This window comes from Diorhabda sublineata, chromosome 2 (genome assembly GCF_026230105.1).
Source record: "Diorhabda sublineata isolate icDioSubl1.1 chromosome 2, icDioSubl1.1, whole genome shotgun sequence".
Classification (NCBI taxonomy): Eukaryota; Metazoa; Arthropoda; class Insecta; order Coleoptera; family Chrysomelidae; genus Diorhabda; species Diorhabda sublineata.
This window is the reverse complement of record NC_079475.1, coordinates 22,743,881-22,766,216: the sequence shown is the minus strand read 5'-3', so window position 1 is coordinate 22,766,216 and position 22,336 is coordinate 22,743,881. Positions and strand designations below refer to the sequence as shown.

General features: G+C 31.9%; 1 protein-coding gene across 9 annotated transcripts in view; it reads left to right on the top strand.

The window, feature by feature from the left end:
* LOC130440434 (obscurin) overlaps positions 1–22,336 on the top strand; it is a 133,929-nt gene that overhangs the window by 89,103 nt on the left and 22,490 nt on the right. For 8 of the 9 annotated variants that reach the window (XM_056773551.1, XM_056773560.1, XM_056773559.1 and 5 more), the window contains 13 exons: positions 4,786–5,073; positions 5,307–5,427; positions 7,577–7,701; positions 9,519–9,887; positions 11,116–11,133; positions 14,818–15,041; positions 15,112–15,279; positions 16,347–16,530; positions 18,895–19,300; positions 19,825–20,203; positions 20,424–20,582; positions 20,800–21,044; positions 21,260–21,564. In XM_056773551.1, the coding sequence (XP_056629529.1) occupies positions 4,786–5,073; positions 5,307–5,427; positions 7,577–7,701; positions 9,519–9,887; positions 11,116–11,133; positions 14,818–15,041; positions 15,112–15,279; positions 16,347–16,530; positions 18,895–19,300; positions 19,825–20,203; positions 20,424–20,582; positions 20,800–21,044; positions 21,260–21,564 (2,991 nt within the window). The remainder of the gene's footprint in view (positions 1–4,785; positions 5,074–5,306; positions 5,428–7,576; positions 7,702–9,518; positions 9,888–11,115; positions 11,134–14,817; positions 15,042–15,111; positions 15,280–16,346; positions 16,531–18,894; positions 19,301–19,824; positions 20,204–20,423; positions 20,583–20,799; positions 21,045–21,259; positions 21,565–22,336) is intronic. The other variant, XM_056773554.1, reaches the window with a different exon arrangement.

The window sequence follows — 22,336 nt, the reverse complement described above, 5'->3', positions numbered from 1 at the left end:
ATTTTAAATCTAACGCTGGTTTTATACTTCGATTATTTTTTCGTTCACGAAAGTCCTGGTGAATTGTGTTAATTCGAACAATTAGAATGCGGTTTGACTCAAACGAGGCTTTCCAGAGGTTCACAGACAATATTTTACTTAGATCTTACAGATAGATTAATTTCAATACTCATATAAAGAAGAAGAATGTGGAATGTTGTTTAAACATTTTTTACTCATTATCTTAAAAGTAATCTATCACATGTAATAGTTTATAAGTGGTTATCTCTTTTCAAAAGCGAACGTATGAACATATACTTAACGATCGTTGAATAAAAGTAAGTGAGGCAGCTAATGAAGTAAATATCACCAAATGGGAGTGCATAGAAAATTACATATGAAAACACTATCTGCAAAGGGGGTCCGTTGATCAAAAATTAATTTTTCCGTCTTTATGTCACAGTACATAAATTAGTTTTCTCCAAAATGACAATCGAAACATGGAATTCATCCAAGGAACGTACTTACAAGCACTGAAACCGTTTTTTTACGGCCAACAAGGTTATGGCCGTTGTTATTTTTTTTAAAAAAACCAGAGTTGTAATCTCATTTATTATTAAAAAAGAGGGAAAAGATAACTGATCACAATTATGGTAATTTGCTAACACAATTTAATGCTTTTGTTGAAGAGAAAAGCTTCATTCCATAACCACAATGCGCCTGCCCATTGGTCCGCTATTATTGCAGAAAAATTAGCCGAACTGCGTTAAGTCCACCCCAAACTCTCACGAGGCGCTTTCTAGACGCTATCGACACGAGTTTTTGCAAGTGGAGGTATTAGTAGTTAGTCCAGTCAATAAACGAACTTTACCTCGCATCAAATGCGGGATCCAATCCAAGTTTCCGTCATCCCCCCCTCTTTGCTTTGCCCACCATCTTGAAAAAACAGTCAGAAATTGGCACTTTCTTCAGTTTTCGGCCTCTAGCTCATTCCCAGTTCATTTTTTTGAAGATATGTCTATAGAAGAAAATGTAGATTACTAAATTTCCAGCAAATTTAATTTGAAAGTTTTTTTTGTAAGCCCAAGCGTATTCGAGCTATGAGAAGGCGAAAAAGGTCGAAAATTGCAGTTTCGGCAAACTTTTCACTTTCACTCCACTTACCATCGCAAAAACAGGGGGAAGACTTTATCTCAGCAAAACGTATATAGGATGAAAGTTGTAGAGAATTTAATTTTCTTCAAAATCATGTATTGAAAAAAATTTGACGAGCAATGGGTAGGAGTGGGGGTAAATTTAAGAAAACTAGAAAACTGTTGATGAAAGTTTTTCGTTTTCATTATATTACAACCATTTTTTGAGCACAGCAGTGCATCTAAATAATATTTGAATTTATATTGTATAATTTGTAATTTGAATTGTATAAATATGAATAGATGGGATAGAACAAATTCGTTACACATTCATTCAAATAAGTTAGTGTATATTCACAATACAATGCGTTTCAGATATTAATTATTTACATATTATATAATAAACACAATAAGCACTAAAATAAAAACTTTAAAAAAGAAGGGGGGGTTGTTACAGCAACCGGGGGGACTCTTCTTCTGCAGGATCTTCGTCGAATGGTATGGACAGGTCGTTGATGTTTTTCTCTTCCTCGTCAGAACTTGCAGAAAGTAGAGCAATGCAGACTGGCTTTTCTATATCCACATGCTGCGGAACAGCCGGTGACACACCTGCATGATACCGTCTTCAGCAGTGTATGAGCATCAGCATCTCTGGTGGTTGTAGTTCGAATCAACCCCCTGCTTCCTTTTGTCCAGCCAAAGATGATCGGGTCTTTCTTCCGGCTCATCTAAACCATCATTTGGTGGTATAAATGTTTGACGTTGTGTCACACCCACTGATGGCGTGGATAAGCAGCAGGTTCTCTGCGAAGTCATATATAAATGATGAAGTTGAGTACAAGACGTCAGGTGAATTGCCTCTTCCTAATTACTAATAAATCGATGTCTTTCCCCACAATAATTACAGCGTCGCACGAAAAAGCCATCGATTTCGCAGTGGTCACAATGAACACGTCAGCATCCTCCTCAGCTTGCTTGTTCATAACGTTGGACGCTTCAAGCGTTGTTCTTAGGAGGGCAACAAATCGTTTTTTATTATTCTCATTGGGCAGAAATTTGTCTTGAGGAGTTGTTTTCTCTGTGGCTTGTAAGTGTAGCGAAAGTGAAAATTTTGCCGAATATCCAATTTTCAACCTTTTTCGCCTTCTCATAGCTCGAATATGCTTGGGCCTAAAAAGAAAACTTTCGAATCAAATTTGTTGGAAATTTAGTAATCTACATTTTCTTATATAGACATATCTTCAAAAAAATGAACTGGGAGCTAGAGGCCAAAAACTGAAAATAGTGCCGATTTCTGACTGTTTTTTCACGATGGTGCGCAAAGCAAGAAGGGGGGATGACGGAAGCCTGGATTAATTACTAACTAATGGTCCCAAGCAACATCAAAAAATAAAAAAAGATCCCGCACTTGATGTAAGGTGAACCCCCTTTTTTGAGCCTCTATTGACTGGACTAAGTGCCAGCCATACACACTCTTGATTTATTCATTTACTAGCAACGTCTACTCCACTACTGGACTTGATTCAAGGGACGTTTACACCGAAAACGAATTCAATTGAACCTTGCTTCTTTCTTCTATACCCTCTAAAAATTGTTATTGATGAAATTTAATACTAATAAAAACCTGTTTCTTTTTTAGTGTGTATGCTACGTGATTTCTTACTGGATTAGTAATTGTAATTCTTCCTGCAATGTCAAATCTTTTTTCAGTGAAAATGAAATTAATAGTTACCTTCAACTATTTCTTCTTTTTTTCTCTATAGTTATAATCTTGAATATTTCTCATTTCTAATCGTATGAGGTTTTTCTTTGACATAGTGAATGTATCATTGGATCGATTTACATTTTCTTGGTATTTCTTTGGATAAGGCTATTCAACTTGATTATACCATTAATTAATATTACATTGTAATAAAATGAGGAATCAATTAAAACGCTTCAATTATTGGAAACTTTTTTTGGTTGTAATTAGAAATAGTTGCATGTGTGACTAACCCTTAATTATTTAGTTTGGCTTAAATATAATCCACTACTGCGTCTAATTACAGTTAATATGAGAGGTAAGTTAAGAATTATCTCATTCGAGATATAAAAATTATTCAACTAAAATTGCAAATAAAACATATTAAATGTTTTATTTGTAGGTCATCAGATTTTTTTATATAAAAAGGTTTGTCAATATAAAATTCCCAATATTCATGGCAATCAACGTTTGATGTGCATCCAATTCTACTACAACTCTCTACTTATAAGCATTGATACTAAGCCATTTTTTGAAAATCTATTTGACAATATTTTCTCTCAAGCTTTCAAATTTTGATTTGATATCTACCACAAAATATTGTTATTTAAATTTACCTTAAACTTACTGTATATACAATGGATTAATTGAACCAAATGGAAATTAAATAATAAAAATAATTTGTTCCCAATTATTACAAAGATTCAAATTAGAATATAGTCTTCCGCGCTAAACACATTTATGTTCTCTTGAGACTTATTCTCGTAATCATAATCTGCAAAAAATATTGGTGAAAGAGAAATCTGCTGGAGCAAATAAATTTTTTAAGTGAAGGTCACAAATCAAATTATATATTAGAAAATCTTGAACAACGACAAAAAACTCCCCCTTAGTTATTAATTCAATAGGAAACAGACATGTCACATGATGGAATAAATAAAATCAAATAGTTCGCAGACGGTTTGGAAACAAATAACTACGATAGGAGTGAATAGAACATAACAGTGTGAAATTTTGAAAAATCTTAAGCAAATTCTAAGCGTAAAGTTACGCAATTGGAAGATGTCCTAATTCAATATCAGTAGGGAATATAGAAGTCAGAATAATGATTATTTCGTATAACCAAGCAGACTTTAAAGCTCTGATCTCGGTAATCAGTTCCAAAATAGTTAATGAATACTTTCGAATTAGAAAGAGATGACATAGCTACCAAAACATAATGAAATAGGAGGAAATGATAAACTATTAGAAAAAGAGGTCCTAATACCCTTCTGGCGATCAAAACATTTGTGGAATCCACCAATACAAATTGCAATAAATTAAGAATAATAAAAACGATAAGGAGGTCAACATTGTAAACAAACGAATACATGACTGGAAAAATGCCACCAAAAGAGATTAGAATAATCCATTAATCAGAGGAAATCTACACTAACAGAGCTTTTAATAGGAAATTGTCGCTTGTAAAGACACCTCAAGAAACTCGAAATGGAAAAATGCCACTACCGATTTAGTAGGCTATAAGAGAAAACCTAGTTGAGAGGGAAGGACACAATAGATTTTTGAGGTCTCGGTGAATCGTTACCCCATCATACATACATTCTTACAATGGCTTCTAGAGCTTTCCTGATCCAGCCTTTCGGTATGAAGCAGACTTAAGCATATTAATTTGGACATCTTACTGTCACTTTAATTCTACTTTCACAAATACTCAATCCATAATTATCTTCAATTTCCTCGTATACCTCAACATAACCTTTTTGTAACTTTCTCTTTATCCATTATGCCTTATTAGATATTTCTTCGCTTTTCATTTACCAATTATTTCTATTTCTCTTCACCACATCTGATTAACATTCCTCATAGATGTATAAAATTAGTACAAATATCTTTCAAACAACTTTTATTTTATGTCTTCTCAATTTTCCATAGCGGAGCCAATGATTCTTGGAACAAATATGAAAGATGGATCCCGTCCTGAATCTCTTGACGTGACTTATATCGTCAAAGGATTTGCAAATCCACCACCAATAGCTACATGGACATTAGATGGCAAAGAACTTAAACCTGAAGGTAATTTGAGGATGAAAATTAGTCAAAACGGTGAAGAATTCAAACTGGAAATTAATAAGTTGGATTTGAAAGATGCCGGTGTATACCAGTGTATTTTAAGTAATCCTGTAGGAAAAACTGTACAGCAAGCAATTCTTGATGTAACTCGTAAGTAAACATTTTATATTTATAGACATAAATAATAAAGGATCAGACATATGATATATATATATGTTTTATGTTGAAATAACATTAGAAATTTTCTAGGTGTTTTATTACTAGACATTGAAAAAGTTTCAAAAATCGTTAAATAACACGTATATTTCCAATCTAAATGATTCACACTATATTTTACACATTTACTTCATTATGTTATTGATATTTATCTTGTTCTAACACAGCCGAAAAAGATTTGAGACGACCAAAGATAAAAGAAGGTTTGAAAGATCAATCGATAGTGAAGAGAACTACTGCTTCATTCAAAGCTGTGATTATTGGAGATCCTGTACCAGATGTATCTTGGTTAGTATGAATTTCATGTGTATTTACAACACGTTTTGTTCGTAATTAGAATTCTATGTATATGTATAACAATAAACAATTCACTTAGTTCAGATTATATATATATATATATATATATATATATATATATATATATATATATATATATATATATATATATATAAATGCATCCAAATGTTCTTGATTTTAGGTCTCTTCTGTTTTTTTTATAATTTTTAAAAGATTGATGAAAAATTGACGTTTCGACTAATTTTAGGTGTTTTGAGGAAAAAGAAGTTTAAAACATTTAGACACATTCATTTATATATATTTCTATCAACGTCAATTTGAATATTGAATTTCGAATTCTATGAGTTTAAAAATTTTTACAAGCTTTAATAATATCAAAAATCACCTGCAATCTTAATTAATTATTTCCCAGACGATGAATACATAAGTATTCGAATGCTCGGAAAATATATTGAAGTTAGTCCACTTTGGTGTTTCCTTGCCACGTTCCCAATAAAAAAACCGCTTATGATATAGCTGGCAAAGACTTCTTGACAAAAAATATATATATATATATAGAATCTATATATATATATATATATATATATATATATATATATATATTTATCCGTTTCAAGAATTTTTGAATCTTTATAATTGAATTTGATATTTCATAATAGAGGACGTAATACATTATTCAAATATTTCACTAAATTGAAATCTAAAACACCAAAAACAAAAGAAGTAATATTATATATCAAGTGCTTTGTATTAATTGTGACGCTATATAAACGTCGACGCTGAAAATAGACTAAGAGGTCTTCAATACGATAAAAAAATAGAACTGCATTAACGAACAATAAATTATCAAAAAAAAAAAACAAATTCAATTATTGAGATTCAAAAATTCTTGAAACGGAATCTAAAACACGAAAAATTTTTAGAAATGGTTCACAATCATAAGAACGAAAAAGCTATAAATGATAAAAAAGATCTAAATATTTTAAGTAAAATTTATAGCTCTATTTTGTAAATTCCAATAAATTTAATATATTTGAGATGTGGAAATCAAGGAAAAATTCATTTTTCTTATTGAAGCAAAGTTCTAAGTTGATTATATCCTTATTTTGATATTCATGATGAAGGTAATCTATAGATCAATATAAATAAGCAAATTATCAGTGTCAATATCATATTTTGATTTAAGACTTAGAGAAAAGTTGAAACGTCAAAATTTATCTTTCTTCTAAAAACTATAAAAAAAAATTTTAAAACAGAAGAGCATTTAGATGTATCTAAGAAATAGGAAATAAGAAATTGAATGGGATGTTAATATCGACAAAAAGTTTGATTTACATCACGCTCTTCAGAGGAGTTGTAAATCAATATTCGTCGAGGTCATTAGCCAGCCAGGAAAGTAGTTGTTTCTCCTTTGAAAACGGCGAAATACGTTTTTGAAATAATGAATTTCGAAATTATTTCAGAGGTGAATATATATATATATATATATATATATATATATATATATATATATATATATATATATATACAGTCAAAAAAACATAAATTATGAAGGTTCAAATATACGAAAAAGAGAAGTTATAGTAATAGTTCACATTCATAGGGAAGAGAAAGATTTCAATGATAAAAAAAGACCTAAATAAACTAAACTATAAAAGTAAACTACGAATAATTTGACTGATGCTGCTACATATTTTTGAGATGTAAAAACTAAGAAAAAAATAAATTTTATGTTAAAGACGATTTCTAATATAAATACGCAAATTGTGAGTGTTAAGTCATATTTTAATAAAGACTGCAACAGATCAACAAAATCATATCAAAAGATCTAAGAAATTAAAGAAATATAAATATTGATTAATTGAAATATGATATTTTTGGGACATAGGAAATTCAAATATCTATCAGATCCTGAATAGAGAACCCCGTTTATAAATCAAAACGACGCGATATTCCAATTCCAAAAATTAATGACTTATCTCTTACTAGTGGTGTCAGATATGCGCATAATTCTAATTATCTCCAATATTGTCTCTATGGAAAAAAAAACTTTTATACGAATGTAAAGAGGGTTAAAATTAATGGAAATTTCATTAAAAGTACACCTGCACACCAATATATAATATTAAAAAATTTGTAGGTGCAAAAACGGCAAAGAAATCTCCGATGAAGAATTTGAAAAACTCAAAATTGTTCTAGAAACCGAAGATACTGAAATTGAAGATGGTTTGAAAGAATGTACATATTCTATAAGAATACCTGCATGTAAGTATAAACAGCACCGCATTTTACTTGTGAATACATATGAAATTTCACTTTACATTTAATTTACTCGAAAATGATCTCATTATTTAAAATTCTCAAAAAACAAGATACCAAAACTGGTTCATTTCCTGGTGACAATTATCGCTGTACCTTTGTACTCAATGCTATTTTCATTTTCATAAATAATCCCTGTTCTTGTAAGTTTAAGTCTATCGATTCGAATGTGAAGTCATAAAAAAATCTTCTTAGTATGGAAACTATACGGTATGGAAAATATTATTCATTATCGTGTGCTCTAGCTTCAACTTTATTCCAGTGCCAGTTTCGAAATTTTTCTAATAGACAATATATATATTTTTAGACTTTTGTTTCTATTAGTATCAACTTTCTAAATTAATTTAATTGGATTTTTGCAACCATTTAAAGTACACGATACAGTATTGATGTCAGTCGAGACATGTTCAATGTCAAAAATTTATTTTGATTACAGCTAAATGCAATAAATTCGTTAATAATTAAATGCTTATAGACATCAATTTATATTTTTGCTTCCGTATTTTTTTAACAAAAAAACTTTACAGGTTGTATGTATGTTGGTATACGGGTTGTATACTCATAGAATGTATATTCATAGAATTCTCTTCTAGGTTTGGGGTTACGTTACAAATCCATTTCTCAAACGATTTTTTGTCCATCCCCTCATGATAGTCACCCGTTGTCAACGACTCCAAAGCTCACAAGACGTCGGAGTCGGTTTCGCTTCCTATGTGGCATACTATCAATCTTTTTCTTTTTTAAATTTAATACTTAATTTTTTCAACAACTTGTGGAATGTCGGCTTCTTGATATTTGGTAGTTCATCATTTATATCTTTCAAATCTGAATGTGTTGTTGGCATTCAATTTCAGAAAAAAAAATGATGTACTTTCCTTCTAAGGCGCTTCAATCAAAATCGTCTACAATATCAAGAGTTTTCTTTCGTGGTGGGTATAGTTTTGTAGCCGAAAAAAATTGTTATGTTTATATTATTCTCTCATTGCTGCATAATCGTTTGAGGAATCTACTCCAGCAATGTTTCCTACTTTTCTCACGAGTTCGTCGACCGACAAGAAAGAATTTGCTTCAATTTCATTTTTATAAATGTTCAAAACTACACGATTTTCATTAATATTGAAATACAGTTTTTTGGTATTTTTTAAGGTGCACTGTGACAATATAAATCCGCAGTTTATTCAGCTAGTATCTGATATTTAAAAAATATTAAACCTTGAAAATATATCAGCACAAACCGTTAAAACGTAACTTACCCTTCCGACCCTGTAACGATGTACCAAAAACAATTATTGCAAAGATGCGTGATGATCATGCTTCGATCACGCATCGATTTTTGTTTGAGTCGCTCTGTTTGCAGGATAAATTTAGTATAGAGTGCATTTAGGTGATACCTCGCTTGATACACACGAAGAGTAGTTAAATATAGTCAGGCTGATAATCTAAAAAATTGTATTTGTAATACATCCTTGTTTTTTCTTAATCTTGCGGTAGTTTTTGTTTCTTCGTTTAAGAATAGAATTACTATAACTATCTGTAATGATTGATGATATTTTCATATTAAAATATGAAGTTATAAATTATACTTGTCAAATTAGGTATAATCATTTTCATTTGGTTTTTTACACCATACTTTTATCTTTCTAAGGTTTGCTCGGTTTTCCAACACAACCTATATTAAAACTGTTCGAGCTGAACCCCCCATTATTAACCAGTCGATATTCCTGTTTTTCAAATATGTAAAGGCATATATATATATATTGTAGGTGATACTACAGCAACTGGAAAATACACTATAAAAGCCAAAAACAAATGGGGAGAAGCTGAAAGCAGTGCTTATTTAAGCATAGTAATGCGTCCAGAGATAGAAGGTCCCCAAGATGTAAAAGTTGTTCCTGGTGAAGCAACTGAATTCACGGTTGTTATTCTTGCTAATCCAGAACCTCAAGTTGTTTGGACCAAAGATAATGTTGTAGTAGAAACCAGCGACCTAATCAAAATAGTCGAAGATAGAGCGAACAAAACGTACAAGCTGATATTCCATAAAGTTATGTTGGGTGATGAAGGTTATTATAAAGTAACTGCAAAGAATGAATTAGGAGAAGCTAGCTCAGAAGCAAGAATCAAAACAATCAGTAAGTATTTCAAAATCTATTGGATCTTCCCTCAGTACTAGTTGATAATAAAGAGATTTACTTCGAAAATAAGTACGTTACTGAAACTTAAAAATAAATAAATATACATACTCAAATAACTTAGTCAAGTCGTTTTTGGAAAACTGAGACATGTACTCAAAACGCTTCTACCAAATCGATCCAGATATAAGCACTAAACTCTCAACCTCTCAGATCTCGACTCCATTTGACTATGCTAAAAAATGTAAAATTGATAAAATCCAAAAGTAGTGAAAGACCAGAGTCTCAATTCATCTTTCAATTTGATTGATTATTTGAACCAAGCTACAAACAATAGAGAACTATTATTATCATGAAAGCACCAGCTGTCTTCTAATTATGCACTAAGAAGATTTTGATAGTGGAGTCTGTAAAACTTAGTAAACAAGTCACGAAAATTACTGGACATGGAAATTCGAGCTCAATGAAGCCGCACTTACATCTTAGGGTCGGATATCTAATTCATAATCATCCACAAATTTTTCATGTTCTCACGTCCATCGAGCAATAAAAACGACGTACTATTCAAAATTCAATTTCAAAATTTATAATAACTAGCTTTTACCATTTATATCAAATCCATTAAATAAGTATCAGAAATCATTATAATAGAAAAGAACAAACTCTGTAGCTATATTAGAACCTGAGATATAGATCTTTAAATGTAGAAAAATTGCCAAAAACCTACAAAAATCCATAACTCCACATTGAATGTCCGCGCCTAGCTCCTCTCCAACTCAACCAATTTAAGTGATCAGAAACTCAAAACAAAGAAGGTGTTTCAGCGAGTGTTCTTAAATCAAAACGAAGTCTCTATCTTGAATAAAACCTGAGATATTGAGGATAGAACGTGTGTATGTGAAAAACTCCCATAAGTAATGTACAGGGGTAAATCACATTTGAGTATAACTTGAGAATGGTGAAAATTAGATGAAATCCGATGGTTATGGCTGATCTGTGCATCAATAACTTTCATTTAAAAACAAATTAAGCAAATCGTTTGGGTAGAACTCCTGAACGGACTCGGAATGGAAATCATCAATTTTTTTAATATATAATATGGAACATTCATCGCATATATTATATTTGCATTATGATTAGGAACAATTTTTGATTAAAACACATAATCACACATAATAATATCAATTCCCCTAATATCTAGATTATGTCTAATTATATTATTTTACAGAAGAAGCAGAACCAACTAGTAAGTTAAAAAAATTACGCCGCAGCTTTTCTAAAATATTTAAATGTTTAGTGAAATGCTATATTTTATTGCAGGCGCCAAATGAGTTGAGTATGCAAACAAACAAAAAAATTGTAATAGTGGTACAAATACACGTCTGAACAAAGTAAAATTACAATCTTTCAAAATTTATGTTGTTGATGGAACATTTTCTTGTAGCTAAGTGTAAAACGTATAGATACAATATTGGACAGAAGTGATCATATTGTGGAATTCTAACCAGCCCACATCATATTCTTTAGCACTGATAAAGTTTTTCATTCCGAGAATTTATTTTTGGAATGAGCTAGCACGTCTAACTTGGTTAGATCTATGGTCCGTTGAATCTTATGAAAAAAATATATTTCAACGTTTTATATGGCTGCTCAATACCTTAACGAGAACCTTTGTCTAAAGAAAATTTTCAACATCATTTATGACCGAATAATTTTGGGCAGCTAAATTCAAACTTGACCATATCAGCTTAAACGACGACGATCTTATGAGACGGCCAAAAACTGCGAGCTAGATATCATCGGAAAAGTTCACTGAACGACTCTCGAATTAAGGTTAGAGAGATAGAAGAGGCTATTCGCATATCAAAAAGACGAATTTGCCATATACAGAATGAAGAATTATACATGTGTACGCTATCCACGTATTGGAACGCGTTTGCTCCCATTGGACCAAAAGCTTATTCGAATGAACATTTTCCAATCCTTATTGACGTAGTTTAAATAGAATGAGACGAATTTTCATCGATTTGTGAACGTGGATGAGTATCTCTGAACTAATATCTAGGCATAAAAAGAGAATAATAAAAATTATTATGCTTTGTTACTTTTCGGACAACTCTCAGGCAGCAAGTGACAAAACTATCAACACACCAGAATTGTTGATGCATGTAAATATGCATCAAATTATCAAAAAAAGCTTGCTCTTGTAACAAATCATAACTTTCTTGTATTTCATTGTACAAATACGAGGGCTACTACTTAAGTTTTGAGATATGGCAACACTGATGTGAATATGTCAAATCTAACATTGCCATTATAAACTTTGACTTTTTTAATAGTATGCGTACTCAGAACTTGTTGTCACACGAGTGATATTTGAGTTGTTTATAGATACTTGAAATATACATCTTGGTCAAAAAATTCAACATTTTCGTGCGACTCGCTTCGACTTTTGGTGATGACCACCTCCAGCCACCGGTTTCGCTGGTTTTCCAAATACAATCATGCTCGTACTTTCCTACGGAATGGATTTCGTGAAGTCGACCAAAATCGGCTGTTATGCCAAAAAAAAACGATGCTGTGCGTAAATTGATATTACAAGATCATTCAATACTGCTTGAACATTTGGCTGTCAAAAATATGGATCTACACATACAAACCCGAAACTAAACAATAATCGACTGTATTGGTCTTTCAAGATGAGCCAAATCCTATAAAAGTTATTCGCTTTGAAGCAAAGGGTCGCTTGTTCTTTCAGAATAACTGGACATATCGCTATCGCTCCATTAGAGCAACGTAGAACGGTCAATTCTGAATAGTACACCAGCATTTGTTTGCCAGAAGTTTTCGAAAAAATCATGGAAGCCAATCGCAGAGAACAAACCATTCTCCATGACGACAATGTGATCTCTCATACATCAGCTCAAATAAAAACGTTTTTTAACAGTCAAAATATCGAATTGATGTATCATTCCCATACAGTCTTTGTTTAGCATCCAATGATTTCTTATTTCCACAGATCAAAAATAAATTGCGAGGTTAATGTTTTTCTACACCTGAAGAAGTGGTTGATGCATGTTTTTGAGGTACCTCAATCGAATTGGAAAAAATTGGTCCAAACGCATCTTGAAAAACAATAAAGCAATATCCAATTATAAGTATTTGTTTTTATTCGTCTATCTCAAAACTTAAGTAGCAATTCTCGTATACTAATAATTTGTGTCTAAACAAAAAACATTCATTATCTGTATTCTATTTGGAATATTATTGGGTATTAAATAGTTAGTTTTCCATCAACAATTCTTGTCTTCTTTTCTTTCATATTCTCTAATCGACTAGCTATAAGTATATTTAATTATAACAAATGAAAATATGTTAAATCATCGAAATGGTACCATAGCTTTTATTCTGTCTCTTTCATGATAACTAAAAAGTGATGAATAAAAGATTAATGGACCAATATAGCTCTTGACAATAATCAGAATCAAAATCTACAAGGTTATCTATGTTCATATACATATTTATATACAAAAAGCAGACCTCACACTTTGCTTACTCAACTCCATCATGCTCCCGCTCTGTTCCATAAATAATAACCCTTCGCATACATCAATCACATCACATGTCAATTGAAATTATTCTATTATATTATCTCAGCACTTAATAGATATGTGGTTTTACTTTGTTGCTGCCTCTAAAAGTAACTATGCTGAATTTTTTCAAATAGTGGTTGAATTTATAAACACTATCTTTTAAGCTCTTAATTTATTTACACACTTCAAGCTACACTTATGATAATTAACTTATCACTAACACTTAACTAATTTATATAATATATTTAAATTTTTCGCTTACTTTTCTATTTCGTTCTGTTCGCTATGACTATTTATTATAAACTAACTAGACAGCGCTAAGCGAACTTGTTTATATATCCAAACGATCTATAAATAATAAGTAAACAGTCCTAGAAATTATTTCAAAAGAAACAATGTAAACAAATCGCCTGCTATGATAAAAACTTATATAAATAACAAACATCAAAGGAATTTCGACCATATCAAACGTGCCACGCGCTCTCGCCAAATTTTATAATTGCACTATAACCGGAGAGGACAAGCTCCAGGACCCATATCGCGGACTTGCTTGTAACAATATGCAAACACTAAAAATTATTTTCTATAAGTTACCATTTTTTAGATGTTGTTACGAACAAGCTCGCGAAATGGGTCCTTACGCCGGCCCTGTCCAGCTACAATAGAATTTTAAAATTCGGCGAATGCACGCGGCGCGTTTGATTTGTTTTTTATAAATGGAGGATGCGTCTTTGATAAACTTTTTATTATAGAAGGAGGTTTATCACAGTATTTCTTCCGAATAATTTCTAGGAAAGTCTATTTATTTATTTCTTTTTGTTCTAGAATTTTATAGAATTCTATTTGTGGTATATAAATAAGTTTATGTAATGCAGTTAGTTAGTTTTAAATAAATAGTCGTATTGAGAAGAATGAATGAGTAAAAGAAGACGCAGAAATTATTTAAGTGATATTTTAAATTAGATTATCAAATTAAAATGTTTTATATGGTATATTAAATATTAAATTATATTAAATAAATTAACAACGTAAGGGACAGAATAGTATAAATAAATACGAAAAACTTTACAATATTTTCTCTTTCTATAGGTATACCTGATATTTCTATAAAATAATGTATCAGAATCTTCTGTATGTCCTCCTCATATGCCGTCAGCTCTCATTATCACTGTCGACACAAATATATGTCATGATATTTCAGTTTATTGTTCACTAAGTAATATTCATTTAATATAAAGCGCAATGTAGCTTGAGCTGTAAATAACAAAATAATTCGATCACATCTTAAGCTCTGTACACCAAATTTTGTGTCACATTTAACATGATTCAATTTCCAGCTGAAAGACCTAAATTCATCACTGGATTGGTCGACGATCAAGTTGAACACATGGGGGAGGTTACTTTAATGGTTAGAGCAGACGGTTTGCCTAAACCAGAAATCCGTTGGTTTGTCAACGGGAAACCTATTACCGATGAAAAACATAAAATAGTAACCACCTCAGAAGCCCAGGTCACAAGCAAATTGATTATCCAAGACTTTGACGAAACCGAAGCTGGTATTGTGAGTAATTAAAGCTTCGTAGTTTACGAAACAACAACGCTTCATTATTAACATTTTTTTTTATTTTCAGTATAAATCTATGGCTATTAACGTAGTAGGAGAAGCAGAAACTACGTCTAGAATCTCGTTACTTCAAACTCCTCCATCATTTGGAAAAAAATTGGATAGAAGTATGGATGTTAATGAAGGAGAACCACTAGAGCTTAAAGCTAAAATTAATGGAAGTCCAAAACCAGAAGTGAGTAAACATAAAAGACAATATGATAAGATGATATTATATCAAATTTTCAACCATAATTTTAATTGTTAAAATCTGCAATACTACACTTAAGAATAGAGTATAGCCGCCCATCCTGATTTTTCCAAATTTATTTTTTTTCTACACGTATAGAAATGACTTGTAGTAATAGTTTATCTGAGCTAGAGAAAGGTAAAATTGCAGCTTTTCACAAGGAAAAATCGATCAAATAATAGATCAATCATGAAAAGCTGTGTGCGAATTATTTAAGAAATCTCGTTCAGTATGAATCAAACAGCACAAATGGCCCCAAAAAGAAAACTTCGCCAAGAACTGAAAGATTTAATGATGCAGCAAGCAGTAAACAGTTGTAAAAATATAGCTGCAGAATGTGGTGTAAATGTTTCGAGGTCGGCCATTAAAAGAATATTAAAGAAAAATCGTTCATCAAAAGTATGTAAAAGCGATACGTCATAAAATTGCCAGATTGCAGGTGTCTCATCAATTCAAATTAGATGGTCCTTATATCTGCCCTTACAAAGTCTTATAATTAGCGCATCCGCCAACGTAAATGAATAATAGAGAATATCTGGACGTTATCGATGAATATTTGATACCTCTTTGATTAACAAAGATTTTAGAAAATGGATATTCTAACGAACTATCGGAGTAGCCTATATGTTCGATATAAATCCGATCAAAAGTCTATGGGGATTATGGTTCGTCTAATTAACGCTGATATTAAACAATATGCCGCAATAAATGAACTGAAAAATGCAATACAGAATATTTGAACAGATTTAGAACTAGATTCTATAATTAATTTGTCTTCAAGAGTTTACGGTGTAACCAAAACAAACAAAGGAGCAACCCACTCTTAATTTAGTAGTAACGTTCATGTATATGTGGGATTATCTATAGTTGTACATCATTGTTTTTCAAAAATAAATTATTTGAATCGTTTCTAAATTCTAATTTTAATGCATCCTTAAATAATAGAAGATCATTTACAAATAAAAAATGAAATATTCGAAAAATCTGTTTATTATCGAATATTTATTGCTTAGGTGAAATGGTTTAAAGATGGAGAGCCAATTTTGCCCGATGACAATATCAAGATAACAGTATTATCGGATGGAACTGTTAAACTTAATATAGAAAAATGTAAACCATCAGATAGTGGAGCATATAAACTGGTCGTCAAGAATATAAATGGCGAAACCGCCGGACTATGTGCTGTAGCAGTCACACGTAAGTTTCATTCTCAGTTCATTTATATACAATTATGTATATATTAAATCCCTTTGTTTCAACAGTGCATAAACTTATTTTTTCTACGACCGTGCGTTTTAACCCACTTTCCCGCACGCATTTTAGTTTTGTTAGCGTCACTTTCCCGGGAAAGTGACATTCTTCAAAGGAGAAACAACTATCAAATCACCCGGGTTTGATATCTGTTGCTATGACAACCCAATCGTGTAATTGTTTCTAAAACGTCTTGGAAGTGACCGAATAAGAACAATCTTCTTCTAAATTAAACCGCATTAAACCGAATCCGATACAATAATATAAATGGATTCATCCGACGAAGAACTTCCCGAAGCCATTTTGAAGGCTGCAAATGAAGCATTACGACCATTTTGTTACATGGAGTAAGAAGAAAGGGGCCAAAACTTATAAGGAAGAGGTATTTCTGGCGTATTTTTCAGACCTAAGTAAGGTTTTGAAATCTAATACATTATGGTCCCGCTATTCGATGGTAAAAAGTTTAGTAAAAATAAAACAAAATTTGGATATAGGAAACTTACATAAGTTAACGTCGTTTCTTAAACAAAAAAATATTGGTTTTCGAGCACAGAAAGCACAAGTTTTTACCAAAGAAGATATATCTAGGGTTATGCTATCTCCCGATGAGGTATACCTGATGATTAAAGTGAGTACCATTTTTGCACTGGCTGGCGCTCGTCGCAGATCCGAGCTTGTAAATATCACTGTCGACGACATTCAAGATAAAGGCAACCTAATTGTTGTGAAAATTTCTGATTCCAAATTCATTCGTCAAGATCATTTGTTTTATCTGAAGAAATAAATGATGGAACCTATTTGACCCTGTACAGAAAGTACGCAGATTTACGAACACCTACCACGCCACACCGCCGATTTTTTATTCATTATAAGAATGGAAAATGCTCAGTTCAATGCGTTGGCGTAAACACTTTTGGTAAGATGCCAGCAGAGATTGCCGCATATTTACGCCTACCTAATCCGGAACGTTATACAAGACACAGTTTCAGACGTTCTTCGGCAACGTTCCTAGCAGACTCCGCCGAAGAAATAACCAACCTAAAGCGCCTCGGGGGCTGGAAGCATACTATTGTCGCTGAGGGCTATTTGGAGGACTCCGAGAATCAGAAGAAAAAAATATCAAATAAAATTCTCTGTACTACAAATGACTTAAAACTGTTGCCGTCACCGTCATCGTCATCTTTATGCGACCTGCAACCGATGCCATCCATCCTCATCGACGTCATCTACCTTCCAGCTGAAACCAAATAACTCCACTGGACCGGCAATTCTTAGTAGTCTACAGAATACAACAAATTGTGTTTTGTGTTTTCAATATTAATATTTATAATAATTAGTAGTTTTTACTTAAAATTTTGAATATTATTATGTTTGTTGGAATAAAATAATTTTAGAAAAATGGGTTGGTATACTTTTTTGTATATACGGTCGTAGAAAAAACAATGTTCCAAACTCATGCGTAAAGTATCTTTCCCGCACATGACCGCTTGCCCGAACTCCGCTCCGCGTCGTTCGGGACAACTGCAGTCGCGTGCGGGAAAGTATCACTTTCCGCACTTGTTAGGAAAATAACTATTTCCAAAAGAAATAAATGATACTCAGTAACGGTAGTAGTGTTACAGAATGAACAATTTTTTGACCTTGTTTTAATAACATCATGACCATATTTAGAGCAAGCAATGATAACAATATTAACTTTTTAGAGAGGATGTCGGTTTTCATTCCAACGCCTCAGTAGTAGCTTATTATGACTAGTCTTTAATTGTCTCTAATTGTCGAGTACCTATAGGTGTGAAAATAGATCCATGTCCTGCCAAGAGATGATGGTTTCAGTAGTTGCATTGTCACTTTAAAAATAAAAAATTTATCTAAACAACCCTAACACGTAAAATCAGCGGCTGGAACCAGTAACCGAATCCGTTGCAAAGAGATGTCGATTCAATCGGAAAACCTGGTTGTGTGTCTGATGGAGTTAAGACATCTGATGTGAATGTATGTGGTTTTTTTGTAGAATTTCATTCAGTACCAACCTTACACCGTCAGATTATTAAGATCCGTGATTTTTGCTTGGAAAAAATTTGGAAATTTGGAATGCTACACGAAATTTGAATAGTTCATATATTGTTAGTTATTTAGAGTTCGTCTTGTTGTGTTAAACGTATCAAAATGTCTTTTGACAAGAGTAGAAATATTGCCTATCGATATCCTATTATAAAACCAAAAAATCGAGGTGGATAAGTTATTTCTTTTGGTTCTAACAACTCTAATATTCCTGAGTATATAATTAATAATAATAAGTCTATATTTTAGCTCAACCTAGAAGACCTAAATTCTTGAAATGCTTCAAAGATACTAAGGTACCACTTGGAGAAACTCTCCGTCTCGAAGCCAAAGTTGAAGCTTATCCCCCGCCAGAAATTAAATGGTTTAAGGATGGTGTTCCAGTTCGCGCTTCATCTAATGTCCGATTCGAAAACTATCCCGACGGTAGAGTAGCTCTCGTAGTCGATATTATGAAACCAGATACTGCTGGAAACTACAAATTGATTCTAACAAACAAATTAGGTGAAGCTATGAGTGAAGCTAAAGTTGAAGTTGAAAAGAAGCCAAAAAAACCCGACTTTGTTCAGAGACTTTTCCCGCAAACGGTGGTTGAAGGTTTTCCTGTTAGGCTTGAAGTGAAAGCTGAAGGTTTTCCAACTCCTACAATAGCTTGGTAAGTTTCAATCAAACATCAGTTATTTTGTACAAATACTACAAAATAATGGTTACAAACAAATGCCAAATTAGCAACAGAATCCCCTGAAAAATAAGTCTTTCGGAGCAAAAAGTTTTTTAATCTACGGCTTGAAATATAAAATGTCGCGTATTTTTTCGAAAGGATATGGTCTTTTTACGCAATACGCATTACATTATAATTTGAATCTGCCGAGAACGCTGTCGAAGATTTAAGATAAATGTCAGTTAATACTTAAAAGTGCAGTTTTTTTATTAATTAAGTTTGATTAGAATTTAGATTATGAGTATTTCATTAATTTATGAAGAAGAAATGTGCACTCATCCGAAATAAAATAAAGATTAGAAATTTAAAAAAAGGTACTAAACAAATTAGAACATCCATTGGTTGTATTAATGCCAGTGCTTAAAATTTATATTAAAAAATATGTACCTGCTCCTGGAATTTTTTCACTGATACATAATATGTTGCAACTCAGACGCGTAACATAATATTTATTTTAGGTACAGAAATGGTGCGGAGGTTATTTCAGACAACAAACACATAAAAATCATCGAACAAACCGATGGTTATAGTGCTCTCTTTCTCGATAGTGCCGACATTGCACGTGATGCTTTAACTTACAAAGCTGTTGCTTCAAATGAAGCTGGACAAGCAGACACATCTGCCCCATTAACAGTTAAGGAAGCTGCTAAATCAGGGGAGCCGGAAGAAAGACCTTTGTTCTTACATTCCATTAAAGATACGATTACTGATGAAGGACAACCTCTAGTGATTGAAGCTCCTTTTACAGGAAATCCCATACCAAGTGCTGAATGGACCAAAGACGGTGAACCATTATTACCATCTGAAAGGGTGTTAATGACTTGTGATGGTCGAAGGGTAAATATATTATTATTTGCATTTCCTAATCCGATCTATACTCACGAAACATATCTATAACTTCAATGAGAATTATTGTAGGAGAAAATTATTTTATTATTTCACATTGCTATGATTATCGTCAATTACTTTCATTAATACATCACTTTTGTCGTTAAATAATTTTTCTTATTGCAGTTTTGTTGTGAATAAATTTTTAACAGTTCATACAAATTTTCAGGTTGGTCTCAAAATAGATAAAGCGCTACCATCAGATGCTGGTATATATGGAGTTAAGATAATAAATCCTCTTGGAGAAGATACAGCAAAAGGCAAAGCCACAGTTAGGAAAGTATTCATGAAACCATCATTCACGCAGAGGTTCACTGATTTACAACAAGTGAGTACATCAAAAAAATTAACCACACAATTTTCTCAATTCATTGTAGAAGATTTTACCACTTATTTTAAAATTGTCATGGAAACATTGTAAGGGATGACTTTCTCTCACGTTTGTGGAAAAATTATTTAACAAAGTTTGAAAAGAGTAAGCCTTGAAAGCCAAGTTTACGTTTCTATATTATGTTTTAATTTTATTACACGATATTTTGTTCCAGTTGCCAGACAGAGATGCTAAGCTACCTTGTAGAGTAACAGGTGTTCCGCAACCAGAAGTAATGTGGACCAAAGATGGTCAACCCATAAAAGAATCAGATAAATATCACATTAAACGAGATGGGGATCTATGTTGCTTATACATTTTGGACTGTCAACCAAATGATGCCGGTATTTATAGAGCTACAGCTGTAAACCAAGAAGGTCATGATGACTGCACTGCCTCTGTGGAAGTTGTTAAAGAAATGTTAGTAAAAACTTATAAACTATATAGCTTTTCTGAAAGCCATTAACTCTATTTTTTAAATTTTTTTGAAAAAGTATAAACTATATAACTATGCTCTTTGTTTATAAAATATTTTTATTTATTTATTTTCTTACTTTTTTACTTATTTTTGAATTAAATTTGAGGGAAATCCATACCTTCACTACATTGTTAAACTGAAAACTTTTTGTTTTTAGCAAAGCTCCAAAGAGGATGGAACCTCCGGTATTCCTTAAACGTATTGGGGATACTGAACTGTTCAAATCGATGACTGCCAAATTTACGGCTTGCGCATCGGGAATTCCAGAACCGGTAGTGGAATGGTTCCATAATGACAAAAAAATATTTCCCTCCACAAGAATTAAAATGGACAAAGATACCGCAGGTCTACTGAGACTTACAATATCCGGGGTGGATGTTGATGATCTTGGAAAATATTCTTGCAAAATTTCTAATGAATATGGGAGTGATATTTGTCACGCCAGCCTCAAATTTGATGAAGGTAAATTATTTTTGCAAAAAATATAAGTAATCCTTGTCCTTAATTATCTAGAATAAACTAAGACAGTTTTACTTTATTGTTTATCATATATTGTTATACTTTGACTTAAACAATATGAAGAATTTTAGGAAAATTATAAAAATTGGTCAATATGGTTTAGAGTTCTCCGAAAGAATCGAAAAATTCACAAAGTTTTAAATGTATAAATCACATAATGTTATAGAATAGTGGAAAATAGTCTGGGTTATTTTGAAATGTGTAAAAATAACATATAATTTGCTAAAATGTCCCAAAATAATTATTCCAGAATTATAAAAAATTGTAAGAAATGGTTAGAAGAAGTGATTTAAAGTCTTGTAAAAGTATAAGTAATTATAAAGTAAATAAAATAAATAAAAAGTAAAATTAGTGGAAATAACATTTTAGTTGTATAATGTGATTTTGAGTGGAATAAGGAAAGGATAAAAATATTTTGTTTTGAAATCTTAAAATATTAGCGGATGCTCAACATCTAACCAACTGAAGTTTAAAACATATTTTCATAGGATCATCTACATTAGCTTTCAGAAACTGAACGAAATAAATGGGCTAGTCATAAACTAGGATCCTTTCCATCCTAGAACAAATCAGCTGGTAGGTTATTTCAATTGTTCTAGTTGTTTTGGACTTTGAAAGTTTGAATTCCCCACATATGTTTATCTGTTATTAATTATAATAATTATTATCCTAATTGATAGGTTTATAAAGCTTGGGGTTTTTAAATCTCGTTCTG